Below are 20,743 nucleotides of genomic sequence, written 5' to 3' on the forward strand. Positions count from 1 at the left end.
CATTTCACCGCATTTTTATACATCAGCCTAACAGCACAGAAGAGACTGAAAGCCAATGTGTTCCCCAGTGTAACCCAATGAGAGACACTGCACACATGCATATTTTACATAGTGATACACAGAAAGCTAATGTGATGAAAAACAAATCACAGGAGAGCAAAATTTAAAAAATGTCCTAAAATGTGCATTTTATTCCATATCATTATACAATGTTTACATACAGGTATACTTTTAAAACTGCTCAAAGAAAGTGTGAAAAAAAGTGAGGCGAATATTGGTTTATAAATTCCTCCCCCTCCCCAAAATCCACACAAATAAAATACATTTTAAACCAATCTCTTCCAAATTTATGTTTTCTCCTGAATTTATTGAATCTTTCATTTCAACATGAAAAATACAATTGAATGAATACTCAAGGTGAAATGCTGACCTACACTTCTGTATTGAGTTGCAAGAACACAATTTAAAACCTCCAGAAGCCTTCACTTTTCTCTGCTGCTTACATACCTTCTTTTCATTGAATTAGAAAGCACAGAAAGTCCAAATCCTCACAGATCAATAAAATTCTGATAAAAATAAATTACTATGCTGGACAACTCCTGACTTGTCTGATATCAAACAAAAGACTTCAGTAGAACCTTTTGTTCCAAATAGCACCAATTCTACCTGATCTCTCTTGAACATGAATCATTCTTCTTGTGAAAAATTGTAGTTGGCACTTGAGGTGGGACACTTTTTGCCACAGCCAGGATTCTTCAAAAGACTAAGCATACTGAATTGCTGAACTCTCTACAAAGTGTAGGTAACATTTTTGTTGGGAAATGGCACATTTAAACCATAATGTAATATAGTTTAACCCGCATATGGCTTGCCCATTTTGGTGTTTCCCTGACCCCTGCCTGATAACTTAGCAGATGTTCTTGTGGATGTGGTGAAACTAAAATAAAGACATGTTTATGGGGTTTCACGGCAAGCAGGTGTAAAAATAATAAAACAAATAACGTGGTTGCTGCTAAGAAGGTTTTCACATGTTGTTTAACTCCAGTAAAGTTTGATCCAGCATCTGATGCATGCTAAGGTTTTCTTCTTTGGCATGCGCCACTTTCTCTGTTGTGGGATTAGAAAATTAAAACATGAATAGCAGTTCTTTGGAGGCACTGATTCTCAGAACATGAAGGCATGCAATCATCATTTCTACTGGAGGGTTTAGAAAGTTAAGAAATGTGCATGCTCATAAATACCGATATCCCCAGACAACACAACTAGAGAGAATTTCAAATTAATAAAACAAATGGCAAGTAATGCAAGTTTAGAACTGTTTACAGCTGCATTTGTTAAGAAAATGCACTGCTGACAGAGATGCAATTCTTGCATGTTCTGTAAGCTCTTTGCTGATATGAATGTGGGACAGTGAATGGCTTTTGTTTTTGTAAGTAGGGCAATAAAGAAAATAAGGTTTAATTACATAAAGTTTTATGTAATTCAGAAGTTGCAAAGAAAAAAAATTAAAACTAGTCTCTTCAGTGAAGTGACATTTAGGTAATTTATTTCTTCTAGAAAAAAAATTAAAAATTGAGCTTTATGTTGCATGCACACTTTTATAGGACACTCATTTAACACTCTTATTTGATACAATAAATGAGCACAATGTTCTAGAGCTGCATCCTACCAGAATCCAGTGATAACAACTTCATACTAATGCAAGCATACCTTTAAACTGCCTGGGTATTTTCAGATGGAGCTTCCATTCCTAGCTTGTATATTTAATTTTGGTTTTGGGGTTGTTGGGGCTTTTTTCTTTTTTTTTCTTCTTTTTTCTTTCTTTTTTTTTTTTACGTCAACTACAAGCCCAATTCATAGTAATGCAAAATTACTGCATTAAAGTCTCCAGATAACAAAACAGCTGTAAGTATCCTTTATGTTGGTTTTGAAATACAGAAATATGAATCTTGGTGAACATTTTTCTCTCGTCTACATTCTAGTAGAAATCTCAGGGCCAATTCATGTCAATTAAACTGAATGTCTCTCTACAAGGCAGGCTGTTATTTTTTGGATACTGTTAACTAAATGCTGTAGCTGTTTACTGAAGTGGAAAGGAGCTATTCCACAGTTAAAGAGCTTACTGCTCTTCCAAAGTAGGTGTGCATACAGATAATGAAAAGCCTCATCCAGAAGAGGCATTTTCATATTTGTCCAATAGAAACTGAGAATTTCATCCATTCATTTACCACAGAATCAACAGTCTTAAAAAAAAAAAAATCAATTTCAGGATTTCTTGCTTATTTCTACACTTACTGATTCATTCTTAAGGAAATTTGGAAGAAGCAGGTTTTAAACAAGTTAACAATATAGTCACACTAAAGTTTAATCCTCATTCAATGCCAGCTTTAGTTCATTAGTTAGGCGACTGTTTTGCTCAAGTTGCTGGTAGAGTTGGTCTGTACAGGCAGCAAGCAGGTTAGAAGGGGGGAAAAAAAAGAGGCAGAATGAAGACAGATTAGACAGAGAAAACAGTTAAGTAAGAGTTAATAAAGAAACTGGTCACACCACAAACAGTTCAGTAACATACAGAGAAACATTTTACCTTTGTTTCTAGAACTCTAGTAATTAAATAGCTACTCCAAGGAACAGCTATTATAACCTATGAAGAACTGGCTAGGATTCCTGTTGTGGGGAACAGGGGTGAGAGCTGATAAGTAGGAATGGATATGGAAGAACTGCAGCTATATTCCTAGAAGGACCAAGTCCTGCTTTAATCTGTATGTAGAGTATGTGGAAGATTTGTTTTATGAGTGCCATTTTTCTTTGTAAAATATTTAAGACATAGTGGAACCTCATCTCTCAGTGGAGGGAAAGCAACTGCGTCACAACCAGGGTAAGTAACAGCAACAGAGATGCTGGTAGGCAACTACCTCTAGGTTTGACTGCCCATACTCCCTTCCTGGGGAACCTGACAGCCAAAATGGTATTTTTGGTAGGGAAACATACTTCTGCTACTGGTATCAACACACTTCAATACCTTTAAACTGTCCAGTTGTACTTTGTAAGAAAACAAACCCAAACGTTTTGTGAAAATGAAATGGAAGTATGAAAACCTGTGCAGCTCAAATACAGCAAGCGGAGAGGACAGTTCACATTCACGGTCAAAGAGAAGCACCGCAACTGTGTTGAGACAGTGCATTTAGTGACAGGTGTTCTGCAGAGTGAAAAAACGTTCCATGATGGGTTTTCAACTGTCTTGTTTTCTCAAATTATCCACATTCTTAATAGTCTCGATTCAAACTGCACTCCTGACCTCTTGATCCTAGATTATTCCCCTACAGGAAATGACTGTTTCTGATTCTTTTCCACAAGCTTCCTAACAGCCTCCACAGAAATCCTCATCCCCTGCAGGCTCTGGACACAGCAATGGCAAAGCTGGTCTGCAGGACATACTTGTGTGGTGAGCAGCATCTCCTCACAGCTTCCTCCCCAGCCCAAACTCCAACAGCCACCTCAGTAAAACCAGAGCACGTTTCAGAGCTTTGATCCTGGACCAGTAACAACTGAATCTTGTCTCTTGTCAGGATAATGTCACATATACATTGGAAAAAACCATTGAAACTTCCAAGTAACTAAAATTTCACTCTGTTTGGCAAAGTCTATTTAGTTGTTATTCAAACATGACAACATAGTTTGAACTAAGAACTTGATGCTTACCTTGATGACAGAAAACTCCTCTCTAATTGAGGCAGTATTACAGTATTTCTCAACATTCAAAATGAGACTAAACCCCCAGGTAAAGCATGGAAAGCATTTACCAGTGTAGAGTCAGCCCTTGATTACCCACAGGCAGTCCGTCTAGGTTGCTATTTACCACAGAGGTAGAGCCAAGGGCTAGCTCTGTAGGCAGCCACCTTAGGCCAAGCAGGGAGTTCAAGCTCTGGTGCAGACCCAGTGAGGCTCAGCCTCAGCCCAGCAGAGAGCTCAGGCAAATGAGACATCAGAGCCAGCCTTGCACTCTTGTCAACAAGCCTCATGTACAAGACTAGCTACACACGGCCAAACCTTGCGAGATGTACAATGTAATGCACAGGTCAGGTCCAACGGACAAGAGTGCTGAAATATGCTGCAGTGAGAAACAACAACAGCTCTGTGGAGTCAGGATAAGTGCAGCAGGGCCAGCTAGGAATTCTGTACACAGCTACCTGGGTATTTGCATGGCACTGCCCATTTCCAGGACTCTGTTCAGCAATTCATTACCCTACAGTGCAGAGCACTGATCATCTGTGTTTGAAGGAAAAGGGAGGATTTCAATACTGATGTTCAAAATTGCTGGGTTAAAAATTAACAGGTTCCTACATTACATTTTACTCCTCCCCTCCTTCCCTCCAAGAAACAACAGTATTGCAAGGAATTGAGGGGGAAAAACACTGCTGACACAATAAACCAAAACACACAATAGCTTAAGGGGTTGGAGTTGCTGTAGCATGAGTAGCGTAAGTTACTCTGGCTCAGCTGACAAGTGACAGCTGACCACATTCCCCATAACTCTTGCATTTGTGAAGTTAACCATGTCAGCTTCAGTTATTTTACTAACACTCATTCCATTGTATTTGGTTAACCTTCACACTAAAAATTTGACTTTTCGGTTGCAATACACACAGTGTATAAACCCACTTACTGTATCACAATTCATGATTGAACTTTATTATCTGGACTACCTGTGACTGCTGATACATATCCTGCACTTGGGCTTCTTCTCCCCATAGCCAGTAACATTAGGATATGTGTCAGGGAATAAAAAACTGAGATAAGAAAGTTACCTGAGGATGGCTGGGGGGAAGACGATGCATCCATTTGCAAGCCTTATTTGGAAAACAGGTTGTAGGGAGGGGAGGAAATCTAGCCTAGACTACACTGCTGAATAATCTTGAACAAGAATGCGACGCTTACATTATTCTACAAGCTAAAAACTAATAAAAAAACCTAATAATGCAATAAACTCTCTAGGTGCAAACAACAGTACAAAAAAGCAAGGTGTCAGTATTTAATGCTTCATCCTTAATTAGGCACTGCCAGATCAGTTGAAAGCCAGTGTTTAGGCTTTCAATCCTGAAATCTGTAGGTTCCACTTTGCAGCAGAATCATTTGATTATTAGTGTAGCGATGAGAGTTTTCCTACTCCAGTTCTGAAACATTTTTCATGAGTCTGCAATTCAAACTCACAAGTCTGAGCTAAGCACAAGAGTGGAAAGCTATTGAAATCTCCCTGCTGAGCTTCCAATCCTATCATGCCACTCAAGAAGTATTTTGTGTAAAAAAAAAAAAAGTTAGCAAGCAGTGTTGCAAGACATTTAAATGACTGTTTTTGGGTGAAAAAAAATAATTTTTTTATATTAGCCCTTTAAATCTGTCTCAAATATTTAAGCTGATGAACAAACACATTTATATGAAGACAAGAAGTCTTCAGCATCAAACTAGAAGAAAATTTCAGACTTTAAAGTGAAAAAATCTGGTGTCAAGGACTTAACTGCTTTCTCAGCCATGCTCCCACGACCAACTGACCCCAAGGAAGTAGTGTCCTTGTAGATTTTGGTCTAACAATAACAACTGAAAAAATTCCCATTACATCTATTTGTCATTTTATCTGCATCAGATTTTGAGAAAGACTAAGACCATTACTGGTCACTTTTGACCTCAAAATACCCAGAGTAGCATTCTCATCCCATAGACTGCCATCACTGGCTCAGCATTATCAATGTTCAGGCAAGTGTTTGCAGATTAAAAAAATGGAAACACAAAAAAATTTTAAATCCCTAATGGCAAAAAAGCAATTTTTATTAACTGAAATAGTTATTTAAATAAATAAAAGGCAAGGGAATAGCAAAAGGGATACAGCTGGGATGTTTATTTTACATTGAGAGATGTAGATTTTCTGTACAGCAGAGCACAAATAGAGCATGTTTGAGACAGGTGCTAGAGGAATAGAGTCAACTAAGCTAGAAGACAGGACAATGAACCCATGAAACATCCAAAGCTTGGAAAGATGTTTTATCCAACCCGATGAAGATGTCTTTGGAGAAGTGAAGCAAAGAAAATTATCTGCATGAAAAGAAAAAGTGAGATACGGTAGAAAATAAAAAAGGTGCAGTAAAGACTTCCAAAAAAGCAGCAACAGCACAGCAGAGCCCAGCATGCCAAGATGACCACTAGAGAAACACCACACCATGCTGGGACTGGAATGCTCTAGTAATGTCCTTGTGTACTAGTAGAGTACATTTTAAAGTCTGTTTTCCATTTAGAAATATCCCAACTTAAAGACATATTGTAATCTCTGTACACAGAAGAGGAAAAAGAAATCCATTTGCTTGATAAGCCACTAAGGAAAAGCCTATGTTGGGGGGGCTGGAAGGAATTTAAAAAAATAAATAAAAATCAAAGCAGACATTAGACCCCTACTAAAAAGTTGGGAGAGGAATAATGGGAAGGAAATAATGAACAGATATAGGGATTAAAAAAAAAAAGCAAAGAAACAACATTTAAAATATGGTGCATGCAAAATACATCTCAAGCTCTGAGCAAAGCTTATGCCTTGCTGAAAGCGTGCTCGCTTCCAAACAGAAATGCTGGGACTAAACATTGCACCTTAAAAGCACTTGAGAGCCACAACTCTTCCTCTTTCTCATGTCAACTGTACGGGATTCATGCAAGTGAAAGGTATGAGCATGAGAAGGTGGACTTAGCATAGCTGACCTCTGTTCAGAGTTTTAGGTTGATGGAAGAAGAGTCAGTTTGTATCAAACACTACACGGACTAGTCACACCTTACAATTGATCACTCTCCTGCTTTCCTGCCACCCAATACACTCAATTTTCTCCTTATGACTCAAGTTGATACCACTACCTTTTTGGTATATTCAAATTAAATTACTACTATCCTCCACAAAATATGTAGAAGCAACCTACAAATCAATTGTCACTGTTACGGGCTTAAGCGACAAAGTATTTTAAATAAATTTCCACACTTGTAATTTACTGATAACACCTGAAATTTTCAGAGCAGTTAAGGAAATTTTGATAAACACTTTCCACTGTCATTAATAGAGAACTCAACCAGAGAAAAACTGTGACAGCAGAAGAATACACTCTGAATGCAACATGTACCAAGGCAATTTTCTTCGCTAAACTGAACACAATGGGCCTGGTAGACAACGCTTGAACAGAGGTGAACTGAAAGGATAAATGCAGCGCTACAAACAAAGGGCAACCACAAGACACAAGGATTGCAGATACAGAATGAAAGAGTAAACACAAGCTTATTAGGCAGCTTACAAAATCACCATGAGTATTTACCAGGCTAGGCACAACACTCACCCACACTCTGCCACGGTAAAGAAATTGTTCATGGTATTTTGTACACCTAGTCTCGCTAAAGGAATGCATCTCCCACTACAAAGGGAGTATAATTTCACAAGGCCGGAACCGCGCAACCAATGAGGGCAGGGAAGCAGGTGCAGGCACAAGCTGGGAAGACATTTACATGGAAGTCATATCGTTGAGAGCGTGGTCCAGCTCCTCACTGATGGCTTTGTACTTCAGTTTCTGAGCATATAGCTCATCTAAAAATTCCATCAAGGGAAGGCAGAGTTGTGCAAGGAAATGGAGTGCAATCACGGGATGGAAGGTGAAGGTGGTAGCATGGGACACCATCCAGAAGCCATAAGAAAGGGGAAGAGCACACAGAAAGAGGCATTGCGACAGACAAAACAAAAATTGCAAAATTAGAGAAGAATATAAAAAATAAGAAAATCAACAGTGAATAGTTTTATGTGACAAGTTCATTAATTGCACTGCCAGTGGGGCAACCTGTGATAAAGAGAAAAACAAAGGAAAGAAAGTGTACAAGGGAAGCAAAATCCATGTTTCACTGCCCTGGATTTTTGTTTTAATGCACATTAGGGGCACACACAGGAGCTAGGGAGAAAAGATCCAAAAATGGGGCTCAGGGAGGATGCTACCATTTATTTTCTGCCTTTTTTTTTTTTTTAAACCACTCTGGTTTGTGTTATGTCAAACTCAGTTTCTTGCAGCTATTTTTGTTCCTTCTAAACACTTATCTTTCTTCTCTGCTTCCTTCCCGAGTCAGTGATCATAAATTTTCAGCAGATACCTAGATATTTCATACCTTTTATGCAGAAGTCAGCCTGCCACACCAAGCAATCAAAAAATCCTAGACTTAGTGTAACGCATCTAAACAGTAAACTCCATATAACCTTTAATTACAAAGCACTACTGAATTATTTTCTCCAGAGAGAGAAAGCACATTCTACTATTCTACTGCAGTTCTGAAAGATTTATCAAAGCCTTAAAATAAACTCTCTGAAGTTAAACAAGTTGTCCTTCTGATTACGTATACAATCCATTAGCTCTACTGAAAAACAGCAACTGGTCTATGTCACAAAATGCCTGCCCTGACCCACGCTTATCACAGTAATAGATTAGGTTAGCTTGCTACATTCCTAATTATTACAAAACACAGCTCTTCATCAGCTTTTTAGTAAGATAATAATACTTATCATCTAATCTTTTACCCTATACATATATAGATCTCCAAGTAGAAGAGTATAAAGCAAAAAAATGAAAGGAGTCTTGAGACTATGAGAAAAAAAGAAACAGGCAAGAGCAGAACACTGTTCACCTGAAGCATTTAAGTTGTCAATACATTTCAATCAGAAAACATTTTGCCTACTTTACTCTTCAGGCAGACCCATTTATATAAGCAGGACAAGTTAGGTGAGTAGAATTGGTTACTGAAAAAAAAAACCAAACCCCAAACCAAACAACAGGAGAATAAAAGATCTGTGTTTCTACACTAAGTGAGAAAAACAAAACCTCATACCTTCTAGGTCATCAATGCTCTTCTCCAGCTTGGTTACTGACCTCTCAGCAAATTCAGCACGGGTCTCAGCCTAAAGTCAAGACAAATACAGACTACTTTAGGAAACACACACATAAGTACTTACGAATAGAGGAGCAACAATTCAAATGAGGAAAAAGTACATTGAGAGGAGGCATATAATAAGGCAGTACTAATTTTTAGGAGAGACATTTAACACTAAATGTCTCCAAAATTATGTGTTCATCCTTAAAGCATCAAAGCAGTGCTTATATTAAAAGAATCAAAGTTGCATTGTATGATAGTTGTAAAGACCAGCTCTAATTTTACCTCCTTCAGTTTGTCAGTCAGGACTTTAATCTCCTCTTCATATTTGTCTTCTTTCTGTGAGTACTGTAATTAGAAAGAGGATCCCTGATATTACATCAGGTATTCTAAATATAGCAAAAATTACCACATTCAAGACTCTCTTCTAATAGATCAACTGTATACAAGAAATTAATGTGGGTATAACTAAATTATTTCCACTTACCAGAATGTGCTAATACACAGTTTACTGCAAGAGCCAAACTTCCCTTGAGTTATATTCCAGTGCTGTATGGTGGGAACTTTGAGTAGAAATTTACAGTTTTAAAGAGGAGCGGCATTTGGGGAAATTTAACGTTAGCACACAAGTGCCATTTTGAGGGACATTATACAAATAATATTTAATCCTGTCAGACTACTTAACAGAACACATGGTCAAATAATACTAACCTAATTTGGAACTAGAAGGAATGCTAGGTTCCGGTAAGAGCCAAATACAAATTGAGCAGTAAGTCCAAATGCTTCTACTGACAATAGCCTTGCTGAAATGCTGCAAAGTCATCAGTCTACAAAGAACACCCCACAGGCCAGATGATAACATAAGGGACACATTCTCACATAAGTCTCTAGCCTACCTTCTCAGCCTGAGCCTCCAGCGACTTCAGGTTGTTGGTCACAGTTTTCAACTCCTCTTCAAGCTCAGCACATTTGCTGTTATTTCAGAAGGAAGGCAGGAAAGGGGCGGATGGAAGATTCAGTCAAGCAAAAGAAACAGGAGAAAGTAGGGGGAAAATATAGAGAAAAATGAAAATAATTACAGAGCAAAAGAACAGCCTCAAAAGCAGCTGAATCCATCACAGATTGAAAGCAACTCTTTACGATGCCAAATTCCATTTCAAGTGTACATTAAGATGACAACTACACAGAAATTATCTACAGCCCTTGGCTTACACAGATATATTTACATAGCCTTTACACGTGAGACAGTTCAGCTTCTTTTTTGGCTGCACAAGAGATCAGTTTTAAAGGTAAAAATGAATAAACAAACAAAAAAGAGACCAAAGAAAACCACCAAAGCAAGATGCAAAGAGAGTAAAGAGCATAGTGAGGACTTATTTGTTACTACTGAGTGAGCTAACTGGCTATGGAAGCTGAAAGACTTGGGTTGCAGTTAAACCTAGAAACTGTTTATTAGTATCAGTACCTTATCCTCTGCAGCCATTAATGCTTTCAACGTTTGATCCATTATTCTTAACTGTTCTTCCAGCTGTCGGACTTGGCTGTTAGTGAACACATGAAATGCACAAAAGCCATTCACAAAATCAGTGTGCAGGTACAGCATGCAGTGACAAAACACACGCGCACACACATATGAACACATCTACTTTGGCGTTGACGATTTATTTCAATCAGAGTAAATGAGTAAAACATAGCTTTGAGCTGAACACACAGTGTACTGCCAATATTCCATGCTGTTACAGTTGTATTGTAGCACCTCGCACACATCTTGGGGCAGTTCAACACTTACCTTTCTGATAGTTCAGCACGTTCCTCAGCCCGCTCCAGGTCACTCTCAATGATCACAAGCTTACGAGCCACCTACAAGAAAAGGCGAATGACAACTGGGGATATTGCGTTGCTGCAGCACCCATCACCTGTTTTTAGAACCCACAGAGCAGAGAGTTGGGCCTCTTTACATTTTTTGGTCAACACATGAGTTTTGATTACGCAACATCATTATTCATTTGAGTCTTCGTTATCTGACATTTTTCAAGACCTCTTTCATTCACCAAAAGGCAACTTAAAAATACTTTTCTCCCTAAGAGACCAGGGAATACTCTCAACCATTTTAGTGCAGAGATCTGAGCACACATGTCCTGCCACCTTGTTCCCTGAGGTATCCAGGTGCCCATTTTTCCTTCTGCAGCCATGAAGAGTGGTGTTTGTAATCTTTTGAACTTAAAAAGCAAAGGTGGGGGAGGAAAAAAAAAAAGAATTACAGGCACAGCCTAAAGGGCTTTGGAAACAGATGACCTGCACTTAAGAACTGACCTCTTCATACTTGCGGTCGGCCTCTTCAGCAATGTGCTTAGCTTCTTTAAGCTGGATCTCTTGGATTTCCATCTTCTCTTCATCCTTCTGGGCTCTATTTTCAATCACCTTCATTCCTCTGAAAGATGTGAAAAATGGGAAATGCAAGATTTGGGGCTTGCCAATTTACCTCTAGCTCTATTACTACTGGACTGTGACTTTCAGACAGGTGTATTAAGGTGAACGAAGCATGTAAGATACTTGATTCTTCACACCATAAATCTAGTTCCATGCATTCACGCTTCAGAAGTTCAAAGGAAAGAAGCATGTCTTAGGAAGACATAAAACTTGATTTGTTTATCTCTTACCACAGTTGAGCTGTACTATTCTTTTTAATTTTAAATTGAAGAAAACCTGATCTTATCAAAAGGTAAATAAAAAGTCTTGCTTCTAAAAACCTAGTAAGATGACTAAAGACATCTGTACTTTTATACTCATTGTGAAACAGCACAACCCCTGCAGGACTGACAGGCATTATGTTTATGGCCAAACAGATTCCCATGAGTTTTGCTATGTCAGAGCCCTAGAGCACTGGAGCTCTCTCTGCCCTCCATAAGCAAAATTTAACTCCTTCATAACAGGAACCATTGTGTATTGCCCTTTCCATGCATGTTTGACCCAAATTCTCTTAACTATTTCACAATGCACTGTGAGTCTTGGGTGCTTTTCTTTTCAACAGGCTGCATCACGACTAAGGTAGAAATACATAGGCAGAACACATAGGATTCTTTTCCAATAAAAGGCACTATCACAGACATAAAATACAATTTGTAGAAGTAAAGGAGAAGATCTTCCAAAGCCACAAATCTTGAGTTGCTAACTTACAGTAAGTACTTCTGGAAATCCCAGCCTAAATCTGAATGAATTATCATGCTTGTTCTCTCTTTTGCTCACCTTCATGTGTCAATCTCGCCAACAGGAGAATCAAAGCCTCTTCCAGCACTTTGCTATTCTCCAGGTGAGATTTTCTACCCACAATGAAATCAAGAATCACCCTCAGAATGTTGTCATCCAAATAGAGAAGTCTGGGCTGGGCCAAGCGGTTTTTCCAGGATGTGGCACGATACATCAAAAGCCCTACCCCACTTAAATGTTATCATTACAACTGACACAAAAAAGAATTCAAGCCTACACATTTTGGACATCCCTACAGACAAGCTGTAACTGAAGACCATGTAGGCAAAGGAAGAGTGGATTACACATGCTCAGAGACATAGGAGTGGCTTAATTTATTTCCTGAACCCACGCCCTGGCAATTATCATCTCTGTCATAAGGGTAATGATCCATTCAAGAGTGGCCCCACCCACCTTTCACTCTCATCTGCAGCCTTCTCTGCTTCCTCTAGCTTCTGCAGAGCAGTAGCCAAGCGCTCCTGAGCCCGATCCAACTCCTCCTCAACCAGCTGGATGCGTCTGTTCAGAGAAGCTACTTCGCTCTCAGCCTAAGCGCAGGAAGAACAGAAATTAATAAGTCACACATCACCTCTTGTGAAAGATTATCCCACATACCTGCTAGTACCATTTAACAGCGTTTCAGTAATTTCTGACTTCATCCACTAGAAAGCCCATACACAGAGATGTACATGCCCTCATTGAATTGTGAGATTATTGCTTAATGGAGGAAAAAGTGATTAATGTTTCCTTTAAACAAAGCACATTAAGGACTGTACAATTAGTACTAAAAGAACTGCACTGAAAGAATTATGTGTCGTTCCCCAAATAATTTCTGTCATTGCATGACATTAACCAATTATAGTCTCCCCTCCTTTTTTTTTTTAATCAACACCAACTAGTTAACCGATTCTTCTATGTTATCCCAAATACTTTGCCACATTTTGGTAAGAATTGTCCCAGTATTCCCTTGAGTTCCATAAGAAGGGTTCAATGTAAACATGCAAAAATACACCTAGATCAGCATTTGCGATGAGACAGCTGACACAGAAAGAGTGTGAGAACATTTAAGAAATGCCCAAATATCCACAAGTTTTGTTTACAGGCAAGCTATGGAAGAGCTGACAAAGGCAGCATCAGCAGAGGCTACATCTCAGAATGGCCCTGGTACAGGCAACAATTCCTTAAAACATCTATTCCCTGCCCCTCCCCCCTTCCATACTGCCATCCTCAAACTATCCCCAGATTTGCCTCTCTTGCATTACCTGTTCACTTAATCTTCTGTACAACCTTAGCAACTCATCTGCCTCTTACCATTACAAGCTTTCACTTCTGACATTCTCAAACCTACACTCGCTTAAGTTGCAGAGTAAGTTCTATAACAGCCTTCTCGTAGTAACCTCCTTAAAGTTTATTTCTTTCCAAAGGATACTACGTGCCAAATATACATAAAAAGGTCATTATTCTTAAAAGTTACTTCCTTCCAAAAATAACAGTTACTCTTAATCGGTACTGAAAATGATCTTGCTATGAGGAAGCAGACATCTGAATTTCCTATGATATCTAGTGTGTGGGGGAGGGGGGTGGGACACAGCTACCTTTGACATAACAGTAACATTGCCCCACTAGAATGATTAGAAGTAATACATAAACAGGGAAGCAAATATATATTTGAACATTAATGATTATTGCCAGTGAACATGTAGAATCAGGAGAAGAGAGACTTCATCCTTAGAGATCCACCATTAACCCAAATATAAAATATTTGGTTATGTCATCGAGCAGTAGTACTCTAAACTTGTATTTTCAGACCTCTGGCTTTTAACAGTAAGAATTTGAACATTCTCATTTGAGAAAGAAAACAACTTTTGATAAATGTTACCCTTGGGAAATTTGTAATGTTACAAGTTAATAATTATCATGTCAAGACTCCTCATCATGATAAGAGCATACAATACGCTTAGAAAACACAGAGTGATTAAAGTTCAAGTTTTTACTTCCTGCTCCTGCACCTCAATAGGGGTTTACCAACCAGCCTTATTTGGCCCATGTTACTCTTCTGCAGAGCAGGACTTCTCTCCTTATATGGTAAGGAAGGAAAAAACCCCAGTGACATTAAGGGGCACTCCCACGGCTAGCAGGCAAACAGGACCTTCAGCGGTTTTGCGATAGCACTTATACACCGCATATTTTTACAATGAGCGATGACATGGATAAGTTACCATCGGGTGTTTATTATTAGTGTTGTTAAGAGAGATTTTGTTTTCCAGAAGAAGTAAGAAAAATGCATTCTAAAAATGTGATTGCCAACAGCCCCTTGAAATGCATGCAGTCAAAACAGAAGAGATCCTTTTTGAAGGCAATGGCTGCTAGTCAGTCTTGAAACTTTTAACAATCTGGTTTAACAATCAAAAGCTGTAAGCTGTGATATGTTTTGGCCACAGCTTTAGCTTTTTCATTGTTTGCATATCTGTACCTTGCACAGGAAGAAGAAAACAAAACTCTAGCCTAGCTGGTCACATGCTATACTTCTAAGGCATTACACTAAGGGAAGGGTCAGATTCACACCTCAGCTTGCTTGCTGCAATGTTCTCAAAGCCTCCCTCCTCAAGCATGCAGAAATACAGCTGTGACAATAAAAAAATCTGTACATAAGTAGCATTATGGAAGAGGCACAGGTCTACATGTGCCTGTGAGTTCAGTTTTTTGCTTTCATTCACCCCAGCACTGACCCCTCCAAAAAAAACCTTAAACACCAAGTAAATGTACCCTGCAGAATTCCACCTCATTCGCATAAACCAACTCTAGGGAAGACAAACATTAACCTTTAGTAGCTTAAGCCGCATAGCAATGTGGCTGAGCTCTAATGGGAAGACTTCACCAGCAAGCTGTAATCACTCCTCCAGTACTATTACTTCTGCCACAAAAGGTAATAGCAAAGCTTCCCATTTTAATGGGAATCCCTTAATATGTTGTTTAGAACAATACATGTTACTGAAAGTAGGAAAATGGGTGTCCTTTACTCCACAAAGCTTAGAAAACAAGTACAGTTCGTTGTTTTTTTTTTTAAAGACTGAAACCCTTATGAAACAATTTTATGACTTTGATGTGATCCCTCACTGGAAAAAAAAAAAAAAAAAGGTATTAGTAAAGTGTAAGGAGCCATATTTGACTCCTTGGGAAGATCACCTGCAAGTAATCAGAAGGCTCTTCCTTTGAACTTGGTGCCCAGAATGTGCAGAAAGCCCCACAATATGAGAAAATCCAGTAATCACCATTTTTTCTATTGTAATAAACTACATTAATAAGAAATTTGTTCTTTTGTGTCACTTTTATGCAACCACTGAAGGCACTAAAACCACTGCAAAGGACACCGTACATTTCACAGCAGGAAACATTAAGTTAACAGCTGCTAGAATTCCCCAAGGTCAATGACAATGCAAACAGCCCTATCAGGTTTTTTGCTGTAACTGCCACCCGTAACTGCATCTCTCTGCTACGTGAGTCTGTGCTTCTCACATCTGATCTTGCCTCTCCCTAAAACCATGCCTACAGTTCCTTTCCTATCTTAGCTAGGGGTTTTGACAAGCTAAACATATTACACATGTATAGTGACAGGACCCATATGATCATATTGTTGGGGTGTTTTCAGGTACTCTAAGTACTCAGACACAGCCATTTCAGGTTCACTCCCAAGTATATAACCTCTTAACAGTCAGCATGCTGACTTCCCAGACCTGAACTCATTTGGACGAGATAAGCAAACAACTGGCACTTTCAAAAACAAAACGAACAAACAAAACACACACACACACAGAAAAAAAAAAACCCAACCAAAAAGCTTGCTCAGAACCTAATACAAAACACCCAATCTCAAACATCTTGCCTAAGTTCAACCTCATTCCAACTCAGCGTTTTACTGTTGGCCAGCAGACTTAGTGCGGTCTATTTATGCACCACAGCTTCGTCTGCCCCACCGAGACGGAGAGTACAGCACTCCAGGTCGAAGACCAGAGTGACCCACTCTTCACCTGCCGCCCCGGGCCTGCTCGCCGGGAACGGCTGCCTCCGCCCACAGTGCGGTGAAAGGGGGCGCCGCAGCGGCCGGCAGGTAACCATTTTGTTGGAGACGGCGGCGAAGGAAGCTGCAGCCCGACCCCTCGGCCAGGGAGCGGCGAGGGTCAGCCGCGCCCCGGGACCCATGCCCAGTGCCCCCGCCCGCGGCCCCCGGGCCAAGTCGAACCGGCGACCCTACCTCCTCCCGCAGGGCCCGCTCCTGGTCCACCTCTCGCTGCAGCCGGCCCGCCCGCTCCTCGGCGGCGTCTGCCTGCTCCTGCAGGCTCCGGATCTTCCTCCGCACGGCCTCCAGCGAGCTCATCGCCGCCATACCCGCGCCTCGCCTAGCCTAGCCTAGCCTAGCCTGCACCGCCTCCCTCCGCCTGCCCCAGCCCCGGAAGTCCCCCCGCGCCGCAACGCACCGCGCACTGGGGCGGGGCTGCCCGCACCGAGCTAGGAGCGCCGCAACGCACCGCGCACCGGGGCGGGGCTGCCCGCACCGAGCTAGGAGAGGCGCGACGCACCACCGGGGCGTGCACGGAGGCAGGCCCCGGGGAGAGGCAGGCCCCAGCCGGGAGAGGGCTCTGCGGCGGGACCGGACCAGGCCACGCCGGGCCGGGCCGGGGGGACCGAGGGGGCGGCGGCCGTCGCCAGGTGGACGCGCTGGGGCGGCAGCGCCCCCTGGCGGCGTAGCGCGCGGACTCCTACGGGCCGTCCCGGGGCCGGAACCGGGACCCACATTCCCCCGCTAAACCGCCCCACTATGAGCGTAATAAAATGACACCGAGCAACCTGTCGCCGCCAGCTGCTGCTGCATCTGGCCTAGGTCCTGAGACACGCGGAGGGGAGAGAGGAGGGAGCTGCGGCTGCCCCCTCCCAGGTGAGGTGGCTCCGGGCATGCACCCAGCTTTTGCGAGATGAGTAACACTGGTGAGGTAAACTTTCCTCATCCCCCTGTGTAAGGCGAGTCCACCCCAGGGCACCGGCACTCCCTCCCCTGCCCCTGTCTTTTTCCTAAGGCTTGGAACTACCCAAACTAGTAGGGCAAATACTGGGTCAACTGCAATGCCCCAAAGATACTCCGCATCACCAAAAAAAGAGACATCCTTAAAATGTCAGACATATTCCATGCATACCATTAAATACAGCATTTACCTTGATGAAAACAAGCCAGACACTTGCCTACCCTTCCGCCTGAGGGATGACTGCAAATAAAATTGCCCTCAACTAGCTTCCAAACACTGTTTTCCAGCAAAGGAAAATGGCATTAGGATTGGTTTGGAAGAGCTTTCATTTCAAAAAGGGAATCTAGTAGCATTTCTCCTGCCTTCATCCTAGGCAAGCTATTTCCAAATACTCTGCATACTTTTCCTTATAAGGAATATCTCCCCTGGATCTATATGTGGTTCCTTTGAACAATTTAAACAAACGTCCTGCTAGGAAGCTGCCTCTCATCTATGCAGCCATACAGAGGAGACGACAGACATCTGATCCACATTATACACAGAACTCCTCTCTCCCATTCCTAGGCATGCTTATGTTTGTTAAGTTCTTGAGTTCTCTCTCAAAACTATGCAACTTAAATTGCCATACTAAATTAAAATGTTTTTATCCTTTGTTCATTTTAGGAGTAAAATAAGATAAAAGCGTGTTGTCTTTCATGCAAAGTTTTTTTGGTAACATTTCCCCTTCTAAAAGTATCCTTTCTCCCCCTGAAATACTTTGCTTGCTTTGTCTGTGTCAACTCTTTTTATTATGGCTTTGAGGTTAATTTTTAAAGCTGAGCTATAGGAAAAGGACGGTCATCGCTTTGGAAATATTGTGGTTTCACCTAATCCTCTAATTCAGACCTGAGATTTACTCAGAGAAAACTGGGTTTTACAGCAGCAGCCATAGAGATCTAGATCTTAACTGCAGAGACAAAAACTCGCATGGTTCCATGCAGGCGATACATTAAATGCATGTCAGGGGCAGACAGGTGGGTGGGTTGAGGGCCTGGGAGAGGCACAAGCTCTTGCATTATTACCATATAAAGTACTGAGCTATTTATATCTCCCTGCTTGCTCCCAGGATCCCTGTCCTCTAATTGCAAACCTAGCAAGTATCATCTTCCGGACAATTTTCTTTCACACGAGATTGAACTTTTCTTTCACAAGCGAAACAGTTCCCGTGATTTCCAGTAAAAAAAAAAAGTAAGAGAGGATCTTTCAGCTCAGGGACCAGCGAGTGAGCCAGACTAGTATCTAGCAGCAGTTCTAACACATGCTTGCCTAGGAACAGCTTTCCTGAAGACAGAACTAGCAGCCCTTGCTCTTCTGGATCTGCCTCTCCTGGATCTACTTACTAGTAACTGATTCTGCTTCACTATCAAGATAGTGTTGTTCCAGCCTAAGCCATTTTCCCCATCACCTGAACGGACAATCCACCTGTGCTTTACTTTCATGTCTAGAGTGACGAATATACATGAAAAGCACGTGTCAAGTGAGCAGAAACCCAATCAAATGCCCCTGATAGCATGCAAACCTCATGCAAGGAGGTAGTGCTGTGTTTCCCACCTCCCTGCCCAGGAGGTGCCTGGACCCTGCCCTCAGCAGAGCTTTGGACCGCTGCTCGGTAGGAGTCCTGGCTGTCCTGTGCAGAGGGAGTGTGTGGTTTCTGTGCTGGGGTGGTGGTGAAAGGGATGGGGGTAACTTACATCTGTGGCCTTTTTGTCAGCCAGTTCCAACTTTTCCTGTGCATCTTTAAGAGACTCGGAGTATTTGTCCAGCTCATCCTCAGTGCCCTTCAGCTTCTTTTGTAGAGCCACCAGCTCGTCCTCCAGCTGTGATACGGGTGGAAAGTGGTGGAGAGGGGAGGGCGGGCGGGAAAAGGTGCAGCAGGCAACGTGATCGTGCAAAGGGAGAAGTGCGAGTGCAGAAGAGACAGAAAAGGACAGAGAGAGAGAGAGAGAGAGAAGGAGAGACAGTTAGATTCTCTTTGCTTGTGGCAAAGGCACGATACCTTGGCAGCATTCTCCTCTGCGGAGAGGAGGCTATCCTCAGACTTGTGTAGTTCTTCCAGCACTTGGTCCCTTGCATCCTCCGTCACATGCAATTGCTTTTCCAATTGCACAATGTCATCCTCTAACTAGGTGCACAAGAGGAAATACAATGCACAAATATGTTTCTCCCTGGGCTTAGAAAAGTGGGAAATTAATTTTTAAATCCCTCTCCCTTCCTCCCTCCTCCTTCAGGATCTCCCAGAAACGTGCAACCAATGTGCCCCCCTCCCCCAAACGAATAAAGCCCCAGGTGTAAAGGAGGGGGGTTGGAGAAGACCAAGAAAATGGGACACACATCGGGGGGGGGGGCGGGGGCAGCTGGAATCGGACAAGTCTGCTGGGTGGCGCTGGAGGGAGCGAACATAGCTTTAGGAGTCTTGCCAAATCGCAGCACGTCTGTCCATTGCTAACCAGAGGCTCGAGATAGCCTCTCCCAGCCGTGCCCCTATGACAAAGGCACAGAGACCATGCGGCTGTCCTAGGGCCCCGCTCTGCAGCTGGGGTGTTGGGGGCGGGGGGCACTACTTCCCGCCGGGACCCCGGGAACCTCCAGCCAGGGACTGCCAGGGTGAAGCTCTGTCTTAGGAAAAGTTCAACCAGTTCTGCCGGAGGTGGTGGTGGTGGGAATATAAGGTAGATATTGAAAGAAAGAGAGACAGAGACAGAGAGAGTGAGAGAGGGAGAGAAGGGGGAGTCGTCTGAAAAGACTTGCGCCCCGGCGCTGGCCGCGCCCGGGCCCTTGGTGCAGACCTGCTTGCTTCTCTCCTCCGCTGCCTTCTTGTCCGCTTCGGCTTGCTCGGCTCTGTCCAAGGCGTTTTCCTTGTCCAGTTTCAGCATCTGCATCTTCTTCTTGATGGCATCCATGGCGGCGGTGGGCTAGGGCGCGTCCCCGCGCGAATTGCACCCGAAAGCAAAACTTGAAAAGCTGCGGGACAGCCCCGAGTCCAAGACCCAGCCGCAGCCCCCAAGGGAGCGGTGCGAAGCGGTGCGGAGCTGCCGGGCGGCGGGGCTGATCCGTGCGGGACGGGGCGCCGGCGAAGTGCAAGCGGCGGGCAGGGAGCGCCTCACAGATATGTACTTTCCCAGGGGGCTGACTGCATTCCTCAAGACATCCAATACTTTTTTGGAAAGGGCTTGCTTTTTTTTTTTTTTTTTCCCCTCCCTCCTCCGTTCGTCCCTACCCCTTTCCCTCTCTCACTCCCCGCCAGCTTATTTCGGAGGCTCAGCGCTCCCATTCGCTGCTGCCTGCCATTTGACCGTAGATATGACTATGTATGGGATACGATAGGCGAGGTAAGGCGGGGGAGCAATTTGTTCCCATTTCTAAATAGGCAGGACGGGACGTTTCCATGCTACTCCTGGCGGGGGGGGGGGGGGGGGGGGGGGGGGGGTGCGGGGGGAAGAGGCAGCAAGTCGGAGCCTGGGGAGCGGAGGACACGGCCGCGCAGACTGCTCCGGGCGGGCAAGGTGTCCGGGTGACAC

At 42.7% G+C, this 20,743-nt stretch overlaps 1 protein-coding gene across 33 annotated transcripts; it reads right to left on the reverse strand.

The window, feature by feature from the left end:
• Positions 1-162: 162 nt before the first annotated feature.
• On the reverse strand, positions 163-20,451 carry TPM1 (tropomyosin 1). Of its 33 annotated transcripts, none has more exons than XM_075764303.1 (11): positions 20,012-20,271; positions 19,222-19,347; positions 18,917-19,042; positions 12,583-12,716; positions 11,236-11,353; positions 10,712-10,782; positions 9,819-9,894; positions 9,208-9,270; positions 8,881-8,950; positions 7,522-7,600; positions 5,876-6,084 (listed from the first exon to the last, which is right to left on the reverse strand). In XM_075764303.1, the coding sequence occupies exons 1-11, from the start codon at positions 20,123-20,125 to the stop codon at positions 6,081-6,083; spliced, it is 981 nt and encodes a 326-aa protein (XP_075620418.1). In that variant the 5' UTR covers positions 20,126-20,271; the 3' UTR covers positions 5,876-6,080. The 33 variants fall into 33 exon arrangements, 32 of the variants coding, with proteins under 32 accessions (XP_075620416.1, XP_075620415.1, XP_075620428.1 ...); XM_075764302.1 differs by lacking the exon at positions 9,819-9,894 and adding an exon at positions 10,388-10,463; XM_075764301.1 differs by lacking the exons at positions 5,876-6,084; positions 7,522-7,600 and adding an exon at positions 163-1,107 and having other exon boundaries at positions 20,012-20,359.
• Positions 20,452-20,743: the final 292 nt, after the last annotated feature.

Source organism: Balearica regulorum, chromosome 12 (assembly GCF_011004875.1).
Source record: "Balearica regulorum gibbericeps isolate bBalReg1 chromosome 12, bBalReg1.pri, whole genome shotgun sequence".
In the NCBI taxonomy this organism is placed as follows: domain Eukaryota; kingdom Metazoa; phylum Chordata; class Aves; order Gruiformes; family Gruidae; genus Balearica; species Balearica regulorum.

Excerpts from the sequence above, each read along its gene's own strand:
- TPM1 (XM_075764295.1), bottom strand. The coding sequence starts at position 20,125 with ATGGATGCCATCAAGAAGAAGATGCAGATGCTGAAACTGGACAAGGAA. Across the intron at positions 10,783-11,235 it reads CCGACCGCAAGTATGAAGAG|GTGGCTCGTAAGCTTGTGAT; the intron begins GTCAGTTCTTAA and ends CTTTTCTTGTAG. Across the intron at positions 6,085-8,880 it reads GAGCATTGATGACCTAGAAG|ATAATTTTCTTTGCTTCACT; the intron begins GTATGAGGTTTT and ends CTTTTCATGCAG.